The following is a 22299-nucleotide window of genomic DNA, read 5'->3' as shown; positions in this document are numbered from 1 at the left end:
ATTTACGGTAAAATCAACTAATTGTCTGAAAATTTTAGGATCTTTATAGGTAGATTTGCCCTCTTTTAAAAATCTATTTTTCCAGACCATTGGGAAAACCTCAATTTCTCTTTCTCAGGGTATAGACCGACTCTAATGTGTTGTGTCCGCTCAACCCGTAGTCTGTCTGTCAAAACTTTAACATGAAAGTTGTTCCTAACTCATTACTTTGTGATTTACTAAAATTCAGAATTTTTTGGGATTATCCAAGTATTTTTCCAGAAATTGTTTTTTCTGTCTGACAGATTCCAATATCTAGAAATTCTAGAGATTTGGGTCTCTGATAACAGTGTGCCCATTTCCAATCCGTAACCCTAATCCCAATAATGTGAAAAGAGAAAATTTTTCTCTGTTTGTCAGGGACATTTTCCAACAATCTCAGCCATTTTCCCATCACTATGCTATTTTCCCCACATTTTCTCCCGAAACCTGTTTGTTTCCCTCAAATCCTAGAGTCGTCGGATTCTGATCCGACTTGTCGGAGCTGTACAGCTCCGACCATAGGTCAAAATCAGAATGTGTAAAAGGAAACAATATTTGCCTAACTATCCTATGTCACCCCATAAAATTTGGGAAATTTTTATGGAAGTTTGATATCCTAAATTCAATTTAGAATCAATATTTTAGGCAAAATTTTGATTTTTTAGGATTTTTAGCTATGTTCCATATTAAGAAAATAACAAAAAAATAGATTTTGGAGCTCCATTATGTTTTAGGGTTAGTCTAGGTGTCCGTGCTAAATTTGACTCAAATCCAAGTTCATTTGCTTTATATGTTAGCTTGTCTTTAAATTCAGAAGCGAAAATCTGGCGAAAATCAAGTTAAATTTGATATTTTATGATATTTTTGCCATTTTAGGGTTTTATTCATGTAAATAAGTATGTCATGTCATATTAGGGTTAATTTCAATCTCATTTTCATTTCAATTTTCCAAATTTTTGCCAAAGTTGTTTCAGAAAACCCTGGTTTCAAGGCCATAGTCTGGTTATCAGGGGCATTTTGGTCATTTTGACCTAAATTTCGAAATTTCAATTGTTAATTCCATAAATTTTCATGCATATCATCATATTTCATCATATTGTATTTGATTTATTTTATTTGATTTTCAAAATTCCAAAATTTACAAAAATTCTTCCAGAAAACCCTGATTTCAAGGTCATTAGGGGCATTTTGGTCATTTTGATCCCAATTTCGAATTTCCAAGTTTATTTTCGAATTTTATTCATTATTTCTCATGTTTATATCAAGGGGGGTATGAATTAGGGTTTATAACTAAATAATATCCAATAATTTCCAATATTTTTGGATAAATTCAGAAAAACCTCCATTTATGTGCTAACAGGTTTTTTAGTTTTGCAGGAACATCCAAGAAGAAGATTTTATTTTCTTGTTTTATTTCAGTTCAATGTAATATCAAATGTAATAATTTGGAATAAGAATTTATATTTCTTACATAGAATAGGACTGCATTGCATATAGTTTAATTTCTGAAAATTTTAAATTCTGATGTATGATGTATCATTCATGCACATTTTTCCAAATTCACTATGGTTGACACGAATGACACGTGCACAAGCTCTTATGGAGTTTATAAACTGGGTGAGATTCGTATTTATGGCCATAGTCAGAATACGAAGAAAACCAAGATTTATGATCTTCGTACTAGCCACATTTAGCCTACACTCTTAGGCTAACTTAAAAAATGCACTGCATTTCTCAAAATTTCAAAAGGATTTTTCAATTCTTCAATGAAATTCTCTTTCAAATTCATTCATTCATTCAATTTGCATCATTTTCAAAATCGTTTCCCAATTCCATTTCAGAAAAAGCAGTTTTCTCAAGAATTTCTAAGTCTTTCTCAGGATTTGATTTTTTCAGAACTCTGAATTTTCAGATGATATTTCAAAGTGTTTCCCAAGTTCAAAATCATGATTTTTCAAGATTTCCACATTCTCAAATGTCAAAGTTGATTTTCTCAAAGATCTGATTTTCCTGAGAATCCATTTTCCATTTTAAAAATCATTTTCCAATGAACTTCCTGATTTTTTTCAGAATTCTCAAATCCATTTCTTTAGAAAAGCTATCCAAATCTCAAAATCAATTTTCCCAAAGTCCAAGTTTGCCTGAGAATTCATTTTCCAATTTCCAATGAAATTCAATGATTTCCCCAGTAATTCAATTTTTAAGTACTTTTCAGTCATTTTCCAAATGTGTTTCAATTTTCCAAGCAAACATCATATTTTCTCAAACATGCATTATTTTTCAAAATTCCATAGCATATGTCTGATTCTTTGTGCATTTTAGAAAAAATAGAGCATAATTTAGATAATTTAACTTAGTCAAAGCACACATTTGATCCTTGGTTCGATTACGCCTGGTAAAGGCGCCAGGAACGGTTGAACCTCGTACCAACAGGCGGATCCCATTCCACAGAATTTTCCCGCAAATTTTCAAAACGGAGGCGAATAATTTTCAAAACTATTTTCAAAACTTTGGTCGAGTTTGACTCGCGAAATTCGTTTCTCTCTCGCAAGAGAAGGGATTTTTTTTGCGATGATAACAAACTCATGCCTTTCTTTTAGAAATTCTTAGCTAATCTTATTTCTTATTTTTTTTGAAAATTATCTAATGATTTGACTCTTGTTGCTATATGGAGTAATTTGGAAAGATAGGAGGGGACACGCTCCTCTCTTTGATTCTGCCATCTAAGAGGGGCCTATTTAAGGGATAAACTACATTAAATAAATTTCTAAATCTAATTATCCTATTAAGCCTATTTCTTGAATTAGAAAACTAAAAGATATTTGATTTAGTTAAATGTAGGGATTTCTAGGTAATTTAGAAGTAAAGTAAGTATAATACTTTTGACAAGTAGGATAGACCCACATGAGGTGGTTGGCATCCAACTTGCTTAATTAATTAATTTAATTTCTTAATTCAAAATCTCAATAAATTTCTAAATTGAATTTTAAATCCAAATTTGATCCAAATTTTATTTAGGTTAAATCCTTATCCAATCTGAATCAAAATTAACTTCTAAATCAAATCCAAATTTAAATTAAATCTCAAATTCATGTTTAATCAATTCCAAATTTACTTAAATTGAAATTAAGTTAAAACTTAAATTCAAATTGAAATTAAATCTCAAACGACAAATTGAAATTAATTTTTGAATGAAATTCAATTTAACTTGAGATTCAAACTCAAATTAACATTAAAAAAACTCTAATTTAAATGAAAATTGAACTCAAATTCGATACATGAAAATTCAAATTTATTTATTTAATAATTATTTAAAATTTTGTAGGTGTTACACAACACACACCCCACACTCACACACAGTCCCTGGTGCATACTCGGTTTACCCGTCTTCGCTTTTGGTGGTCACTTTTGCACATTGAGTATGCGTGCTCAAGCACACACACATCTGTGCTTCGCCTGCAACACACACGCCTCACACACAACCATTGCAAGCACACTCCACACACTGCGCCTTCACCTGCGTGTCGCGTGCGTCAATCGATATACCCAGTCGACAGTCTGCAAGAGGCCAACTTAGAACGGGCACCCTGCAACGACTCAACCTCCCCCGACTATGGTGTTTGGCAAGTCTACTCCATTCCGTGAGGTGATCCCAACACACCCATTGCCTCGGGAGGATCCGACCTCCCCTGTTCACAATCTCGGCCCAAACAGGGGCACTTGATCCTGACTAACAACCCCACCAGCCCTCCCGCACCAGCCTAATTGTCTCTACCTCGGGTATTGTGCGTGGTAACTCCTTGCCGCAAGGTTTTAGCAATGCACCCAGCGCACATTGTTCGCAACGCGAGCCCAAACCAGGTCACGTGATCACAGTCGATGGACTGTGATAACCTGCGTCAGTGATCAACATGCTGACTTCTACCGGACCCACCATTGCAGTTCATCCATCTCAGTGGCTGGGTTCATGTCTTTAGTCACTCCTTCGTGAGGTACACCCAGTTTGGCTGCAGACAACGTCCGAATTGAGCCTCTTGATCACAATCATCCAGATTGTGACGTGCTTTCAACTGGATACAACCTTCAAATTTCGAGTTTTTGTTGGTCCATCATGCAAGGTCATAACAGTGGGCTAGGGTTCTCCCAATGGGTCGGCCCGAATCAGGCCTTTTTAGCTCAGCCCAAATCTAGCCTTTTGCTCGACCCGACAATTGACGGGCCGGCCCGTTGCCCACCCCTAGTCTAAACAGTTGACGTGGATGGTTCCAGATTCCCAGTCTCATCAACCAGGTCCAGCTCTGGATCTAGCGCGTTAACAGCTCCAACTGATGGCATGCAGCTCTTCCATGAGAGCTTGGTCCCGAACATTTCTTCGATTCTAGAATTGTGTTTTCATATCTGACGGTCTAGATAATACCTTAGAGAGAGAGAGAGAGAGAGAGAGAGAGAGCCGAATCAAAGATATCAACATTACGACAGGTTCAACAACCGTTGAAACCGACAAACAAGACAAAGAACACATAAGCCAAAAATAGACACAAAATACAGATAAAATCCGAGAGAGAGAGAGAGAGAGAGAGAGAGAGAGAGAGAGAGAGAGAGAGAGACCTCTGCAGTTATCTGCAATATCTTCTTTCTGAGGAGTTTCTATCTAATGATGGCGTTCGCCCACTCTTCTTCTCTGCATCTGCCGCTCGCTTCCTCTGCAATAGCAGAAATGCCCGTAATCAGACTGTCTTCTTTTGCCAGCCACCCTCTCGCTGCGATTGGCCGTCACACTCGCTTCCATCCACGTTTCTCTGGCACCACCACTCGCTGGTCTAGGCCTCTCCACAATTCTGCAGTACCATCTTCAGGTTGGTCTCTTAACTCCGCTGTTTTTTCACGATTTTTGATCGTTACAGTTGCTTGAAATCAAGAAGGGCAGTTGGCCCAGATGGGACATATTCGGCGAAGGCCTAATGATGCTCCAGTTAGAAGGATGGAGAAATGAGAAAATATATTAGGTAAAAGAGGTCGGGGTAGGCCTAAGAAGACATGGATGGAGGTGATAAGAAAGGATATGAATGCTTTGAACCTCACCGAGGACATGGCATTGGATATAAATGATTGGAGGAGAAGGATTCATGTGGAAGACCCAAAATGATTTTCTTTTTTGGTTCATATCGCCGACCCCAATTATTTTGGGATGAAGGCGTAGTTGTTGTTGTTGACTGAAAATATGGTAGTTGCTTTGAGGAAAGTAATATTTTGGGGTCTTTTTGTTTTTGCAGTTTACTGCCCATTATGATAAGATTGGTTGATTTGGTTTTGCTTTATTTCACTTTCATTATCTGAATAGCAACTCTCTCTCTCTCTCTCTCTCTTGCTTTTCTGTTCTTTTTTGCTTATGTGCGTGTTTTATATTTATGCTTCTGCATTTGTGGTGGTTTTGACTTTTGAGTGGTATGCTTGGATTTTGCCTGAAGCATGGGTTTTAGCCTAAGCATGGATGAATTGGATATGGGTTATTTTCTTCTGTTTCTTGGTCTTACAAGATAGAGTTTTTCTTCTGGTAACCAATCAAGGATGGTTTCTCTTATTTGAAGATGTTGTGGTGTTAATGGACTAATGTCATTACCCATTTACTAGAATGGGAGAATAACACTGATCATTTATGACCCTTTGTAGCTTTTTGATGGTCTGGTAGACGATTGAGCCCATGAACGTAACTATGCCAGAGGATGATTGTATGCCGCTTTTCATATTGTATGGTGCGAAAAGAGACGAGCTGTCCGTGGCTCAGCTTGTACTGAACTTGCAAAGAGCTGGTTTGAACTTGTGAAACAAGCTTGGCAAGCCGAAGAAAGAGCAACAGGTGTTTGTTTCAGCTCATGTAGACTTGTTAAATAGTAATAAATATTTTTTAGATATATTTTACATGAGTAATGCAATCCTACAAACCAAAATCCTATAAACTGCAGCACAAAATGGCATTTTGGATTTTTTTTTCATTTATGTTTTGAAATTCTGGCCATACGGATGTGTTCTACGGGCTTGATTCTGTAGTAATCGGCTCTTGGATCGTCCGATTGTGACATGTGAGTCATTTTGAATAGATTCAAAATTTAATTCCTATATTTTCCACCTTCAAAACAATGAACTTTTTTTGTAAGCCAGCCAGCTCAAGCTTATCTCAATACGTGTAGAGTTCAAATCCTATTACTTCCATCTTTGAGACAATCTACTTTCTGGTAAACAACCCAACTTGTGCTCTCCTCGTTTAGCTCTGGCTTGTCATGAGCTTGAGATCAGCTCCGCTTGCCACAGGCAAGACCTAAGCTTGAACATTGAAGCTCATCTCATTTACCAACCCTATTGTATTGGTCTAAATCTGCATATTTCCATAGCCTTCCACTTTTTTTTTTTTGTGTGTGTGTGCGCGCGCCCGTGTTAGGTGCCTAACCAATACACCAAAAATCCTTAGGGTGATTAGTAAAGTTGAGTGCTTAAACCACCAAGATCCTAACAACCCATCACACTCTTCAGCTGACATCCTCGACAGCCCGCTCTAGGATGACTTTCTCTCTAGCCTCAACTCCAGGTAGCCCTTTCCATTTTTGGCAGCTCTTACTCTAGTCCAGGTAGCCCTTTTCTTAGGTCGCCCCTTTCAGGATTTGAACTCGAGACATGGTGGTTGCTCTGATACCAAATGTTAGGTACCTAACCAATACACCAAAAATCCCTAGGGTGATTAAAGTACATAAAGTTAAGCCCTTAAACCACCAGGATCCCAATACATGTGCGTGCATGCATGCATGCATGAGTGTGTGTGTGTGTGGAGGGAGAGTGGGATGGGTGTTAGAGTTGGCTGGGACTATATATCTTGTATCTTCAATTTGTAACTGTTCCTCTTCTTTCTTTTATGACATCTGGTTGGCTGTGCTTGTGCACCTTGGGCACAGATTATAGGGAGATTCCAAGTAGAGTGTAGGTCTTTCCTTTTTTTTCCCTCAGTCTGAACCCAATGAGTATAAGCTGTATTAAATATATTTCTTCCTGTCTCTTTCATTACCCTCGTTGACTGTCTTGATGTGCATTCTTCTATTTCCTTGATAGGTTTTCTGCTGTTATTTCAACTCAAAATTAGCTGATCCCAGAACTGTGGTAGTCACTGATGAATTTCCTACTTGGATGGCTAACTTGAAAGCTTGATAAATAACCAGATTGTGTACATGTATTTGGTAGTAGTATTTTGTATACTTGTGCTCCATAAGCCATATACACAAGTGGTTCCATACTTGTGTCAATTTAAAACTGTCACTTGGCTGCATGAACCATAGAAGAAATAGCGTGCATAAATATATCATGTTTTATTGGCTACTGTGTTTTGAATTCGTTAGAGTGGATATTGGTTCAATCAGATGTATTCTTGCTTAAGGGTGTTTTGCCATGTTTTATTTTCTAAGTATCCAATATGCATAATTTTGTTTTTACATCTCTTATTTATGATTTCTGCTATACGTTGATGCTCAACCTTCCACTTTAGTCTAGATATGTTGTTTTGTTTAAAAGAGGGGCATATACTCACGAGCAAGGTGGCATCACTGGGCAGAAGCATAAAATTGTTCCATGTGTATTTGTTATTTTATCACTTTTTAGGTGCACTTCAGTGTCTCATCTACTATTAAGACTTATAAATTGGGCTCTTACTTCTGTTAGCCATGTCTCTTCTCATTTGTTAGATGTATCCAGCTGCTATCTGCATATTTTCTTGTATTGTTATGAACACCTATGAAGTTGGTTAATTATGCAGATGCTGACTGGGGTTGTGATCTAGTTGTTCATCAAAATAATGGAGGATTTTGTATCTTTTTCTTGCCATTGTATCATTGTAGTGCAAATGGGTTCATGTGTATTTCTAGTTCAACATTGACAGTAATTATTATGCTTTGACTGTTCTTTTGTTGTCTGTGTTGAAGTTATTATTTTTATCATTAGATGCATCAAGCTTCTATCCCTATATTTATTGTTCTATAGCTTATTGAGTTGGTTAATTATGTAGACTTGGTTGGGGGTTCTGACATAGTTTAATGTTAGATTGCTTCTTTTCCATTCTCTCATTCCCATGGTTGTGCAAGTTGTTTCAAGTTTGTTTCTATTTTGACTGCTGAGGGGGTTTATTATATCAGGGGAATCTATGCTTCCAACTTGTCTTCACTATCTTAAATTTTCTGCTTTCCTACTTGATTTACAAATAAATATGGATGAACTATTTTATTTACTTTCCTTTATTCCTGTTATTTTCGTGCTTAACTTTCAACGTCCTCCACTTAACATCTTTATGAGATATGGTTAACTCTTGGGTATCAATTTATTTGATCAATTAGTTAGTCAAGTAGTTTTATATTTCTGAAATTTCTTCACTCTAAAATTTCAAGCTTATATATATATATATATATCCAAATTATTGAACATCTTCTGCCTACCCATTGCATGGTAGATCTTTTGGATTTGCCACTAAAATACTTCTTGTGTTTGAGTGTTCAGTCAGGGCAGAACTGCAATCTGGAGATAATGTTGGTGCAGATTCTTTCACCCAATTCAAGCATGTGCTTCTTCCCATCACTGACCGCAATCCTTACCTATCTGAAGGAACACGACAGGTCGATTCCATTTTATGGAGCCAAAATTTTGTTATAATTGATCAGATATTTCATTAGTAAATAGTTCTAGATCCAAGTAGACTAAGTGTAGACCTTTTCTTTACAAAGGAAAAATTGGTGGCCTATCTAACTTGTCTTTTTCTTTAGTATGAGATCTGTAAGGATTATATGGTGTGGGCTTTCTGGCAGCTGATTAGTGTAGAGTTGACTAGGCTTTGTGTTGTTGATCACAGTAGTACTTTGTGCAGTTGAGGATGTGCAGCAAGAAAGCCCTGCTGCACAGCCAAACACACCTAAAAGAGTGAATTCACAAAATTTTAATTTGGTAGTTGGTTTGCTTCTTTGCATAGGGCAGACTCACCAATCACATATAAATTGTTGATATCAGCCTTTAGATATAGCCTTCGTTATTGTTACATCATTTTCAGAGGTATTTAAAGGCTATATCAGCCAAAGTAGCTTTTAGAGAGATTTTCAGCTACAAACTGCAAGCACAACCTGCTTCTATCAGCATCCTGATGTCATCTGTCTTTCATGCTAGAGTTTGGTATTCATCATTCCTTGAACATTTTTAATGCTGTCATGTAATTTCTGCAATTGCATGTTTAGGTTACAGCAACTGCAACAGCTTTGGCCAAGAACTTTGGGGCAGACATTACTGTTGTTGGTATGCTTACGCCTTCCCGAAACTTCTTGATTTTCATGCAAATAGTAAATCCTTTTAAGTTGTAGAGACTGGTGCTTTGGTCAAAATTATGACTGCAGGATTTCAAGGCATATAGAACTTGATTTTCCTTGCAGTTATTGATGAAAAATTGAAGGAGTCAATACCAGAGCACGAAACTCAACTGTCAAGCATCCGGTGGCATCTTTCCGAAGGTTAGTCTTATTGGTTTATATTAGAATTGAATGGTTTCTTGGCTGAAATGATGAAGACAGTCATTTCGTGATTTAGGTGGGTTTCAAGAGTTCGGGTTGTTGGAGCGACTTGGAGAAGGCAAGAAACCAACAGCAATTATAGGAGAGGTTGCTGATGATTTAAATCTTGACTTGGTAGTCCTGAGCATGGAAGCCATCCACTCAAAGCATGTGGATGGGAATCTATTGGCTGAATTTATTCCATGCCCTGTCTTGCTTTTGCCACTGTAGCTAGTATTGATGATGCAATTTGAAAAAGAGAGTTGAGATTTTGATGGTGGTCTTTGGCAAACGGTTCCTTAATTTGTATACGCTTTTTAAATTCTTGTTGATGCCAGTCCATCTTGGCTTCACAGAGAGTGCTAGAAAAGCAACAATTTGTTTGCTTCACGATGCTAATAGTCGATGTTGATGACCTTGTTGTAGGTGATTTTACTGTGAAAAGGGTCTCATACTTTCATACGTGATATATGATTTTCCAAAAAAAAACTTAAATGGATGCCTTTGGTCTTGATCAGATAATGAATTTGACCATTGACGCAGAAAACTTTTCATATGTGACTAGATCAGCATCTTTGTTCCTTGAGATTCCAACTCATTTATCAAGATCTCATGTTTATTAGTCCCACTGTGTTGCTGATGCATTTTTATGGATACGCTCATATCGTACTATCTTGTACAAGGTATTGGTTATCTTTGTACTGATGATAACGTATGAAACTACTATGCGTACAAAATTAGCAGAAAAAATTGGAACTGTTTGATTTGAAAACGCCAAGGGGTGTGTTATAATCCTTTATGCGAATTCTAATGGCATTCTCACTACTGGTACAAAAATTCATGCTTCAACAATTTTCAGTTCCATTATTATGATTGGATATCATGATACTTCTCCCCGGCTAAAAAGAAAAGGAAAAAAAGAGAAAGATGCTACCCATGGAAATTTGGAATTTTGCATTCAGTGGAGGGGTGACAAGAAGTCGACCTGGGTGGGTCCAGACTTGGATCCGACTTTAAGTTGCTGGTAGGAAAAACCATACTGGGATCCTATAAAGATTACATAAACCAGAGCTGGTTCATACAGTTAAAATAATATTTTGTATATTTTTTACATTGAAAAGTTATGGATCTCAATTAGAAGTCAGGTCAGACACAGGTCTGATATGAAATTTCATAAACCATTCCAATCTTCCATGTACTAATTGGATCCTTTGGATCCCACCTGAATTCTTAACGGGTCCTCCACCAAACCTTGTCCCTATCATGTATGGTACAGGTGCGGTCCAGGTCAGACCCGATTCTTTGAGACTCCTTCAGTGGTTGCATGTGCTTATTTACATGCTTCTGATATTAGACAAACTGAATCTGGTTGAGCGGTCAAGTTCCCTAACGGCAAGCCAATGTCCGAGTCCTCATTCTAATGGTGACCCCCCCAATCTTAAGGGGGTTCAAAGCCATGATGGATCAAACAGTCCAGGGTGTACTTCGGCCCTAAGCCCTACAATTATGATCCTCATTGGTCATGGGTGAATGTGGTGGAAGGCATATCTGAACTGGAGGTAGGTCATCTTCCTCCAATTCATATCCACTTGTAAACTGTTCATCCGGGACTATCAATGGATGGTCTCTCAGTTGCAATGGATACTGCTCATAGGATTCTCTGTCGAGCCTTCATGTTCTTGTAAAATGGCACAATTTAAAAAATGCTTAACAAATTGTTGAAATCCTCTTGATGTTCAAAATGTTTGATTCTTGACCTTTTTAGGTCATTTTTGTTAGGAAAGTTTTAAAATATTAATGATTACTACCAAAAGAGTTTTGAAAAAGTTTAGTCCCATATCTAAGAGAGAAAAGTTTTTCAAGAGGTTTAAATAGAGAACTTGCTATCTATTATTTACTTTGGTAAGCCTTGATTCTTTAGGTGGATTGCGGACATTGTTGCGCATCGTGCAGTAACGGACGCGTCGTTCGCGCACAGGCGCGCGCACGCGCACAAGGGCGCTTGAAGCGCAATGTGATGTTTTGATGGCGCACTTTGCACTTATGAGGTGAAAATATCCGTTTTGCTTTTCGGTTTGAGTTATCTGGCCGTTTGAAAAGCTTTAAGTTGCATGCATATCGAGTTAATGTTGCATTGTGACTGTTGGGCGGTTTTGGAGGCTTTTGATTGACAGTCAAAGGTGGGTGACCGTTCAGGTACTTTTTTGTCCTATTTTCAAACCGTCAGATTTATGGCCATTAATCTCATTTATCGCAAAACGTTTTGGCCTCTCTAAAAGTCTATAAATATTTTCTATTTTTGTCTTTTGAGAGACAAGAATTTTACGACTCTCCAAATTCTTCTTCTTCCTTCTTCTCGATTTGGCTTGCAGAGTACAAGTGGGTAGAGATCATCTGTCCTTGCGAAGTAGTGACTCTCTGAAGGTTCAAGCCTAGTTGTATCCTGGGAACTCAGTCGCATCAAACCCCTTTTCGCATCTTCGGTCTTCCCGTAATGGGGCGATTGAAGTTCTAAAGATAGCGATCTTAAGAACGTGCCTCTAGGATTGAGATCTCTTTTCTGAAATCCATTTTCACAAGGTTAGTGTAACAATTTTAACCTGTCATACAAGTGAACCCACTAATGTTTGCATGATAGATATGTACGTTGAAGGTTGCATCTCAATAAAAAAGAGATTGACATGAACATTTCACAGTACTAATGAAATTCACATAAAAAAATTGCAAACTTGGTTAAGTTGAATCCCAACAAAGGAGATTCACATATCAAATGTGTGCAGCTTTTGAAGTTCACAAGCCCTATGCGAACCTACTAGAATTGAAAAGTTTTAGATTGGTAGGTTTGCTCCATACATTTGCGTCAGACCTGTCACAAAGACGTCATGCAAATTTTTGGTTGTATTTATTTTAAAATATTTTTTTCAAAAAAACCATGTGGGCCCACTCCAATGTGGCGCCCCACTTTGAAATTCTTTTTAAAAACCGTGTGGGCCCACTCCAGGGTGGCGCCACACTTAAAACAAAAAATAAAAAAATAAAAATAAAAAATTTCCAGATTTTTCTTCTCCCTCTCCTTTTTCTTTCCTTTTTGCTCCTTTTCCCTCCCTTTTCCCTTTCCTCCTTCTCTTCTTTTCTTTCTTTTCTTCTTCCTTCTTCCTTCCCTTTCTTTCCTTTTTTCTTTCCTTTTTTCTCCCTTTCTTCCTTCCTCCTTGTCGCCAACCCCTTCTCCTTCTTTTCTTCCCTTTTCTTCTTTCCTTCTTCTTTCCCTTCCTCCCTTTCTTTCCTTCTTTCTTTCCCTCCTTTCTTCCTTTCTCCTTAATGTCTTTTCCTCTTGCTAAATCACACAGGCAATACACGGTTGGACTTTTCTCTCCAGCTCTCTCTCCTTTGGCTAACCCTATCTCCTCTCTCCCTCTATCCTTCTCTCTCACTCTCTTTCAAGCCCAACCACCTTCAGCTCTCCTTGGCACCAACTACCTCCATTGCTCCAGCCACATCAACTGTGGCAGCAACCAACTACATCCATCGTTCCAGTCTTTCTATCCACTTAGTAGCTACTTGCTGCAGCCAACATCTAGCAAACACAAGGAGACAGCAGGTTGCCTTTCTCTAGCTCCACTACAACAACATCCCCTTCTTTCCTCTAGCAACAACAACCTTCAACCGATGCAGCCACCATAGCTGCCCCCCTCCAACCGATCCAAGTAAGCCTAAATCCGTTTCATCCTTTTCTTTTTATGAATCCAATGTGAATCTAGTCCAAAACTAGATTCACATGGCTGAACGACATCATTCATGGAATAGAACATGGGCTTCTCATGACTATGGGCTGCATAGTGGAGGGGATCCGTTCAATGGATGGATCAGATCCCTCCCGTCAATAGCCAACATTAAATAAACATTATATCTCCTGAACCTTCTTTCATTTTATTACTGTTTCATGTAGATTGCATGATTTTAGGCATTGTATTTAGTTTATGTTATTGTTTTATAAGTATCTTGTTTAGTTTCGATAATATATATCTTTTAGTTTGTAGAGGTTAATTCAGGTGCCCAATCCATTCATTATTTTATGTAAAAACTTTTCATCAGTAAATCCTGCAAATTTTATGTTGAAAGCATGTCTATATTCTCAATTTTCTGCCAAAAACTCGGATTGATTTGAGGTTTGCAGCCCTATCTTAAAAATTGAAAACTGAACTAGGTTTTTAACCCTGTGAAAACATTGGGCATACCTGTAGAAGACTTGTTAATATGAGATCTCCCTCGTGGGAGATTCGATTCACCATCTGTAAAATACAGTGGATTCCCAGAGAAATCTAGTATTTCACTAAATTTTACTGGATTTTTCTGATAAAGGTTGCTATCTTTCAAAAATCGGGTTTTACAGACCATTGTATCAAGCTTATTACAGGTCGTTAGAGCCTTAGATTGACCTAAATTGATTATGGCTTTTTGACCTATAAGTCGTATGTTCTGTCTGTCAAAAAAGGAATTGATCCTCATGATGTCCTATATCATTTTTCAGAATTTCAGGACTTTAGAATTTAGGTTTCTATTTTTCCAAGATTTAAAAGTTTTCATGCTGATTTCTTATTATCACAATTTCATTAGATTTAGATCCCGGATAATCTAGTGTGTCCTCTGCAACTGTAGGTTCAATGACAAAATTGTAAAAAGAGGACATGCTTCTCTGTTTGTCTGTAATTTTTCTTTAAAATTTTAGGAATTTTGGTTACTGTTTACTATTTTTCCTCTAATTTTTAGAAAAGCCTGTCAGTTTGCCTGGGATCTCAAGGTTGCCGGATTCCGACCATAAGTCGAATCCCAAGTCTATAAAAGGCAAACATCATTATCTAATTGTCTACTGTCACCTTGTAAAATTTGGTGATTTTCTATGGTAAGTTAGTACCTGAAATCAGACTGTCATTAGAGTAGGTGCAAGCTTGTAGGCAAGATCATGCATTTTTAGGTTTTTTTATTAATTTTCATATTGAAATAATGACAAAAAAATTGATTTTCGTATTCTATTCTATTTTTAGGATCAATGTAGTTCATGCCAAATTTGGTGTAAATTTGAGTTCAATTGCCATGTGTGTTAGTCAAACTGTCAAAATAAATGCTTGATTCACACGAAATACAAGCAAAATTTGATATTTTAATTATATTTTTATATTTTTAGGGTTTTAGCATGCATATAATCATATCATATTATCTTGTGTTTGATTTTATCTTTATTTGCATTCATTTGAATTTTAAAACTCTCATTTTTACAAAAATTCTTTCTGAAAATCCTAATTTCAAGGCCATAGTCTTGCTATCAGGAGCATTTCGGTCATTTTCATCTAAATCTCGAATTTCCAAAACTTTATTTTCGAATTTTCATGCATTAACATCATTTATTTCTTATATTTATATCAGGGAGGTATGAATCAAGGTTTATATTCGGATAAAATCCGATAATTTCTTGATATTGTCAGATAAATCTGGAAAAACCTACATGTTTGTGCTAACTCATTTTCTAGTTTTGCAGGTATATTCAGAAGGAAGATTTTATTTTCTTTTCTTTCATTGATGTAAAAGCAAATATAATATTGGAATAAGTGTTACATTTCTGCATAGAATAGGGGCATTGCATATAGTTTGCTTTCGTAAATTCCAATATCTAAAGAATGATTATTCATGCACATTTAAGAAATCCACTATGGTTGACACGAATGACATGTGCACAAGCTTTTAGGGAGTTGACAAACTCGGTGAAATTTGTATTTTTGGCCATACTTAGAATACGAACGAGACTCATATTTGTCATCTTCGTATAAGTCACATTTAGCCTATACTCTTAGGCTATTTTGACATTCACTGCATTTCTCAAATTCCTCAGAAAATATTCTTTGAAGTTATATTCATTCATTCATATTGACTAATTCGCATCATGAAAGCATTTCAAAGGGCCAAATCCTCTTTTAATTGATTTATTTCAATGAGAAATCGATTTTCTCAAAATTTTTTAAGTCTTTCTCAGAAATTGATTTTCTCAAAACTCTGAATTTTCAATAAGGTTTCAAATGTTTTCCTAGTTCAAATCATGATTGTCTAGTGTTTTAACATCCTCAATTTCAAGGTTCAAAGCTCCAAGAAACCGATTTTCTCAAAGTCATTGAGATTTTATCATGAATCAATTTTTCAAAATCTCATGATTTCTTCAGAAATCGACCTTTCTTTTCTTTAGAAAATGCTTTCTTAATGCAATTCATGATTTTCCCATAATCATCATTTTTTCAAGTATTTTCCAAATATCGGAAGCAAACATCATCTTTTCAAATGTGCATTCTTTAAAAACTTCATAGCACATGCCTGATTCTCTGTGCATTTAAAAAATAGAGCATGATTTAAATATTTGAGCCTAGCTAATCACACATTGATCTTTGGTTCAATTACCCCTGGTAAAAGCGCAAGGAATGGTTAAACCTCGTACCGACAGGGAAACCCCATTCTACGAAATTTTCTCGCAAATTTAAAAAACGGAGGCGAGTAATTTTCAAAAACAATTTTCAAACTTTGGTCGAGTTTGAATCGCAGAATCGTTTCTATCTCGTAGAAGGAGGAAAATTTTTTGCGATAATAATACCCCTATGAACACACACAGAAAATACAACTGTGGAAATCAAAGGCCTTCGAAGCAAACCTCAATTAGCCACAAAATTCTTCTTCTCCTTCTCTTTTTCTTCTTCTTCTCTTAGCATGGAGTTCCATCCACAGCATGCCTTCTAAGGAGTACTTCTGCTGCGCTTGCTCCAACATCCTCTTTGTCTCCTTTTTTTCCTCTTCCTATCTGAGTTGAGGTTTAGATCTCTGGCCGATAGATCTCTATCAATGTCAGTAGATCTGACTACCCGTAGGGTAGATCTGCACCTATGCTGGCCGAATCTACCCTCTGATCAGTAGATCCATGCCTTAGATGGCTGAATCTATCCTATGACCAGAAGATCTACTCCCTTGCAGGCCATATCTATCTTTTGATTAACAAATTTGCACCTTAGACTCCCAGATTTGTCCTCTGATCAACAAATCCACACCCTAGATGGTCAGATCTGTTTGTGATTGACATATCCCATCTTTGTTGGCCTTCTTATTTAAAGAAGGGAATATCTCATAGCAGTCGGTTTGATCCCCATATTTTTTTTAAAACAGCTTGTTGCCTCGCACCGGAGACTAGAGCAGACACGTGAGTACGAGGATCACCAGAGGTGCTACGGGCAACAGTGGCAACCTGGAGCTCTGATACCAATGTTGGGCCATTCGAAATCAGAGACAGAAAAGATGATGAGTTAGGGGAAGAGGTGATGCTTGTGATCTCCAAGAATAGGAGCAGTTACAACCTCTGCAGGAACGATAATGTATGTCTCTCTGTTTGTATTTCTCTAGTTTTGTAAGTCTTTTCAGAGAACGAGAGAGACCCTTTTTAACAACCATGGCACTATATTAGTTTCTGTTTCTTGATGACCCCCCCCCCCCCTCTCTTGATCCTCTCCTTCCACTATCATGTATGTAATTAATTAATTTAATTTCTAAACTTATTGTCATGCGTTTTAGTTTTCATACGTGCATGAGAGGTGGGCCGATCTCTCATGCACACATAGTATTCCAGTCGGTTGAGATGGCCCCTTCTCAACTGTCCTAAATCCCCTCATTAAGGAGTATTTAATCTTTCTTTAATAGAGAATCATTTTCTTAATGGCCTTATGGCCACATATCGTTACACTTAATGTATAAGACATATATTCTACGTATAATATATATATATTATGGGCCAGCTCACTTATAAATGACATGAATCTTTTTTATTTGGGTCAGCTCACATATTTGGCTTGCCTCAACAAGGTGAGCTTGAGCGTGGCTTGACTAAACACGAACAAAAACCGAGTCATGAGCTCGGGTCAATTGGCAAATAAGCTAGGCCTGAACATGCACTAATCAGCTTTACCAACCCTACTTATAAGTAGGGATACACATGATCCGAGCTTGACATATACAAGCTCAGTTTGCCGATAAAATTACATCGAGCTCAGCCCAAGCCTGAGCCATTAGCGTTCAGGCTCGGCTTGAGCCGAACTCATTCTAAGCACAACAGACCGAGCTGGCCCAAGCTCGATCCCTAGCAGTTCTCGTTCTGAGCATAACAGATTGAGCTAGCTTGGGCTCGGTTCGGGATCAGCAGGCTGAGAGAGAGAGAGAGAGAGAGTCATTGCCAAGCTCCTCTCCCTCATCTTCGAATTCAGCAACAAGAACTCTAAGGTTGCAAGAGAGAGAGTCATTGCCAAGCTCCTCCTCTAACCCACCCTTGCCAATCAAGGCACCAACCTAGCTCCCGCGTCAGCTCTGGGTTATGCAACAACAGGAGTCATTTGCTGCTATATATAGATAGGTGAGACGGGGAGTCTAGAGAAATGGGGGTAGATGCAAAGAAAAAGAGTGGGTGAGAGACAAATATTGTTTTTCTCCTTTTCTATCACATCAAAAGACAGGTGGTGATGGCAGCTTTGATAGCTGCCTGCCAAACACTTGACTTTTTCAAAATTTTGAAGTTGAGAAGAAAAAGCGGGACGGGGCAAGACGGGGCAAGCTTGGTTGGCTGATCAAGCTAAGATAGTTTGCTCGATCAAAGCCTCTAAAGCTTGTACAAGCCCGGCTCATTTATAGCACGAGAAAAGAGCCGAGCTCTTGAACGAACTCGGCTCGTTGTGCATCCCTGCTTGTAAGCGTGGGGTGATAGAGGATAGAACTCTTAAATATGTAGCGTGGATGCCTGGGGGTATCACAAACTTCATTCTCACTGTTACTTTATTATCTACCATGTCTAATTAGAAAGATGATTCTTCAATTCATGCGTTCTTCCCAAGGTGCACGCGCATGCTATGCCATGATTATCATAATCAATGCAAATTATAATACACTGTTGCAGGGTAGCTCTCATCCATGATCCAACTGCTACGATGTAAAGGCACAAAACTCGAACCCTGAACCCGTGTTTCTGGTCAGGATAAATAAGCCTGGATTGCATTTGGTATCCGTGAATGAAATTCAGTCAAAGTCCATCCAAGACAAGTGCGTCAGATGAGGAAATGCAAGGAGAGAGATAAAGGTAAAGATGGAACCACAGAAACAGCTGTCAAGTCCAAAAGAATACTTGTTACACAAAAGACCCTAAAGCCCAAAGCCAGCACACTCTCACATTCTTAGACATGACCAGCAAGCATTTTCAAACAACGGACATAACAAAAAAAAGGAAAAGAAAAAAGAAAAGTATCTTCAAGCAACACTAAGACTCAACCCTAGCAATACCAACAATAATTAATAAGCACAACAGCAGTGTGGTACAAAAATATGCGAAAATTAATAGCAAGCTTTAGTGACAACTAAAGCACCCTCCATTAAAAGGCTTAAATGTGGTGGCTGCTACCACTTCGGAAAGAACCCAAGGCTTTAACAGCTGCCGCTCTTAGAACGTACTGGTGGTAAGCAGCTGCTGCAGCTGCTCCGATGAATGGTCCGACCCAGAAGATCCACTTCAAAACAACATGCAATGTTTTAACTAAATCAGCAGGCATCGATAAACACTATCATTGCGTATGTGATACGTGTGAGTGTGAAAGAAAGGCTATATTTTTTCTATCATTTACATGGTCATCCCAGGCTTTTTGGCCATCATAGATGACAGCAGCACCAAGGCTTCTGGCTGGGTTGATACCAGTTCCCGTGATGGGAATGGTGGCCAAATGAACCATGAACACAGCAAACCCAATAGGCAACGGTGCTAAAACCTGCACAACAGGTCGGAATGCAATTATATCGTTAAATAAATACCCGTACAAACAAGCACGTAAAGCATGAGAGAGAGTGAGAGAGGCGTACAGGAACGTGGGAGTCACGGGCCTTTCTTTTGGGGTCAGTGGCAGAGAAGACAGTGTAGACCAGAACAAAGGTACCGATGATCTCGGCAGCCAAACCTGTGCCCTTGCTGTACCCAGACTGGACGCTGTTCGCCCCACCTCCGAGCGTCTTGTAGAAGGACCCAGACACCTCTTTCACCAGGGCAACCCCACAGATTGCGCCCACGCACTGGGCCACCATGTAGCAGACTGCCCTTAGCAAGGACACCTTCCTTGCTAGCAACAGCCCGAAGGTCACTGCAGGGTTTATGTGTCCTCCTGTGCACAACAGAAACAATAATAAAAAGAAAGAATGCCCATCATCAGGAAACCATAACGACCACCATTTCTTAACGAGAAACGTAGTTCATGACCGCGTCACTCAAGCCCTTTAATGGGTAGAAATCAACTGACCTGAGATGCCAGCGGTGCAGTAGACGAGAACGAAGATCATGCCACCGAAGGCCCAGGATATGCCGAGGATGCCTACCCCGCCGCAGGCGTCGGTGGCAGACTGCCGCTTGTAGCCGATGACGGTGGCGATGGTAATGTAGAGGAAGAGAAGGGTGGCCACGAGCTCCGCTATCACCGCTCGGTAGAATGACCAGAGCTTGAGCTCGCCCGGGTCGACCAGGGGTGCCGGCGGTGGGTCAACATAGTCCTTCCCATGGTGGTGCGGCTCTGGCTCCGCAACTACGTCCTTCGTCATCCTCTCTCTCTCTCCACTACAACTATGGAGGGGGGGGGGGCAAACGGAGAGAGGAGGATAGAGTTGGACAGATGAATGAAGAGTGGGTTGTGTAGCGCAGAATTTATTTGTCAAGGCGGTCTACTTTTTTGGCATTTTTTTGGGGTGAGAGAAAATGAGGAGGGCATGCAGCAGGACAGAGAAAGGAAATAAAAAAAAAGACAGGAGATGAGGTTGTCCTGGATTGGGACCCTCTTTCTCTCTAAAAAGAGAGGCCCCATTTACCATGCATCCATGTGACTCCCTCTGCCCCCTCATCGTCTTCCTTTCAAGCCTGGCACCAACTACAACAACTGCCAACGGCTACATTTTGCTTTTCCACGCCATCCTTTCCTCTTGACCCCGTCTCTCTCTCTCTCTCTCTCATGTGAGGGTTAATCTGGAAATGGTATCCTTTCCTTTTAGACGAGAATAGCTGGCTGTTAGGCCCCTTCCATTGCAAGTAACTGCACAGGAAATTACAATAGAAAATTTGGAAACGGAATCCCTTCATTAGCATGTGAGGCGATTGTAAAGCTACTTCTGTTATTAGGAAGAATGTTTGGCGCGGTCTGAAATGTGAAGGTTCCTTCTTCTTGGTTTTTGTTAGCTATTTGAAAATCTTATGTAGCGCTTCTCTTTTAATAATGGTGTTACAAAATGAAACCCTAATAGCTACAGTAGTTGCTCCACCAGACCATTAAACTTTTTGTTTTGATTTGATTGCTTGGGAAAAACTGGCGCTCCCATGGGAACCAGAATGTAAAGAGTCCCTGCCACTGCCAGCCTATTGTTGCATGGTCACATTCTCTTTTCTATTAGAGGCTCAAGATATTGAAACACGCACTCCAAAACCATCATACCATTAATTTCTCCTCCTTTTTAAACACAAGGCATTATTTTTCACTAATATGGCCAAACAGCCACATGTACGAAACTAATAGAAAGCAGACATGCAAAAAAATCGTCTACTTACCGATTGCTAAGGTAGGTAAAAAAAACAGAACTACTTTCTGGGAATGTGTTAAAGCAAATTCATGAACTCAGTAGCAAGAATATGCGACTTGGAAGTCTACTTTGATTGCAAACGTAACTTCTGTGGAAGATGGTAAAAGGCAAAGCCGATGGTTAGTCGTTCATACGCTTCACTTTATCCCCTTTAAATTCATCATAAACCTAGCTTTAATAATTAGAACTATTATTTTATCAGCATGAACACTCCCCAAACAAGCTTGTGTTTCTTATTCCCTTATGAAGGTGGCCCACCATTTCACACATGAATCATTGAACTGGAATAAAAAACATTAAAATAATTGGTATGGTTCTGACCATGATGCCGTCCATTTTTATATTGAGTCAGATCTGAACCTATGTCCGGACGAGGTATATATCCAAACAAGAGTCTATCCTGTTATCTATTGTGCAAAGAATGTATGCATATATGCCAAACACAAGTCTTTTCAGTCGTATATATATAGGTAAATGCTCTATAAGAGCATTTTTGTTATTTCATGTATAATAAAACTGTTTATTAAACAATTTTTTTATTTTTTAAATATGTAATTTTGTAGAATCATTAGGGACTCTATAGTCAAAATGACTATAGAATCGTTGGAGCTCCTAACAGTAAGAAATACAACCTTTGGGAGCTCCCAATGACCCCCTCTTCTCTATTTTTTGTTGTATATATAGGGGTGTGTTCACCTTTATTCTTTAGTTTGCTTGTATAAAGCATTTGATCAATAAAGGCTCATGTTTTTTTATATTTTTGTGTATCTTTTCTTTGCCTTATTGATTTTTGTATCCTCTCGTAGAGGACTTTATGCATGCACACTTGTATGATTGTGATCTTGTAAGCCTTTAAGTAGCTAGTGATTTTGTGCTTTCACATACTTAATTACATGGTCTCAGAGTCATAGTGTTATTAGACGTGAAAGGTTGTCATCAAGTGATTGCGTTTGTGACAAAGTCTCTTAAGGAATCATGCTCTCATCTTTTTCTTTTCTTGCTTTCACCCTAGAAACCAAGATTGACTCCTTCAAGATCAATAAAAAAA

The 22299-nt window shown here is 38.4% G+C and overlaps 2 protein-coding genes across 2 annotated transcripts; one reads left to right on the top strand and one right to left on the bottom strand.

The window, feature by feature from the left end:
- Positions 1-4678: 4678 nt before the first annotated feature.
- Positions 4679-10022, top strand: LOC149842450 (uncharacterized). The gene is made up of 5 exons (XM_090000665.1): positions 4679-4877; positions 8551-8666; positions 9276-9333; positions 9468-9545; positions 9622-10022. Exons 1-5 carry the CDS (start codon positions 4679-4681, stop codon positions 9813-9815), a joined length of 645 nt encoding a protein of 214 aa, XP_089856791.1. The 3' UTR covers positions 9816-10022.
- Positions 10023-19027: 9005 nt separating this feature from the next.
- On the bottom strand, positions 19028-20225 carry LOC149842449 (putative aquaporin PIP2-8). Its single transcript, XM_090000664.1, has 4 exons — positions 19931-20225; positions 19500-19795; positions 19268-19408; positions 19028-19153 (listed from the first exon to the last, which is right to left on the bottom strand). Exons 1-4 carry the CDS (start codon positions 20223-20225, stop codon positions 19028-19030), a joined length of 858 nt encoding a protein of 285 aa, XP_089856790.1.
- Between the last annotated feature and the right edge of the window lie 2074 nt (positions 20226-22299).

Source organism: Nuphar pumila, chromosome 3 (assembly GCF_984573655.1).
Source record: "Nuphar pumila chromosome 3, dmNupPumi1.hap1.1, whole genome shotgun sequence".
NCBI classification, from domain to species: Eukaryota; Viridiplantae; Streptophyta; class Magnoliopsida; order Nymphaeales; family Nymphaeaceae; genus Nuphar; species Nuphar pumila.
The sequence above is the reverse complement of the archived record's forward strand: the minus strand, read 5'-3'. Positions and strand labels throughout refer to the sequence as shown.

Excerpts from the sequence above, each read along its gene's own strand:
- LOC149842450 (XM_090000665.1), top strand. The coding sequence starts at position 4,679 with ATGGCGTTCGCCCACTCTTCTTCTCTGCATCTGCCGCTCGCTTCCTCT. Across the intron at positions 4,878-8,550 it reads TTCTGCAGTACCATCTTCAG|TCAGGGCAGAACTGCAATCT; the intron begins GTTGGTCTCTTA and ends TTGAGTGTTCAG. Across the intron at positions 9,334-9,467 it reads GGCAGACATTACTGTTGTTG|TTATTGATGAAAAATTGAAG; the intron begins GTATGCTTACGC and ends TTTTCCTTGCAG.
- LOC149842449 (XM_090000664.1), bottom strand. The coding sequence starts at position 20,225 with ATGACGAAGGACGTAGTTGCGGAGCCAGAGCCGCACCACCATGGGAAG. Across the intron at positions 19,796-19,930 it reads CTGCACCGCTGGCATCTCAG|GAGGACACATAAACCCTGCA; the intron begins GTCAGTTGATTT and ends TGTTGTGCACAG. Across the intron at positions 19,154-19,267 it reads AAAAAGCCTGGGATGACCAT|TGGATCTTCTGGGTCGGACC; the intron begins GTAAATGATAGA and ends GTTGTTTTGAAG.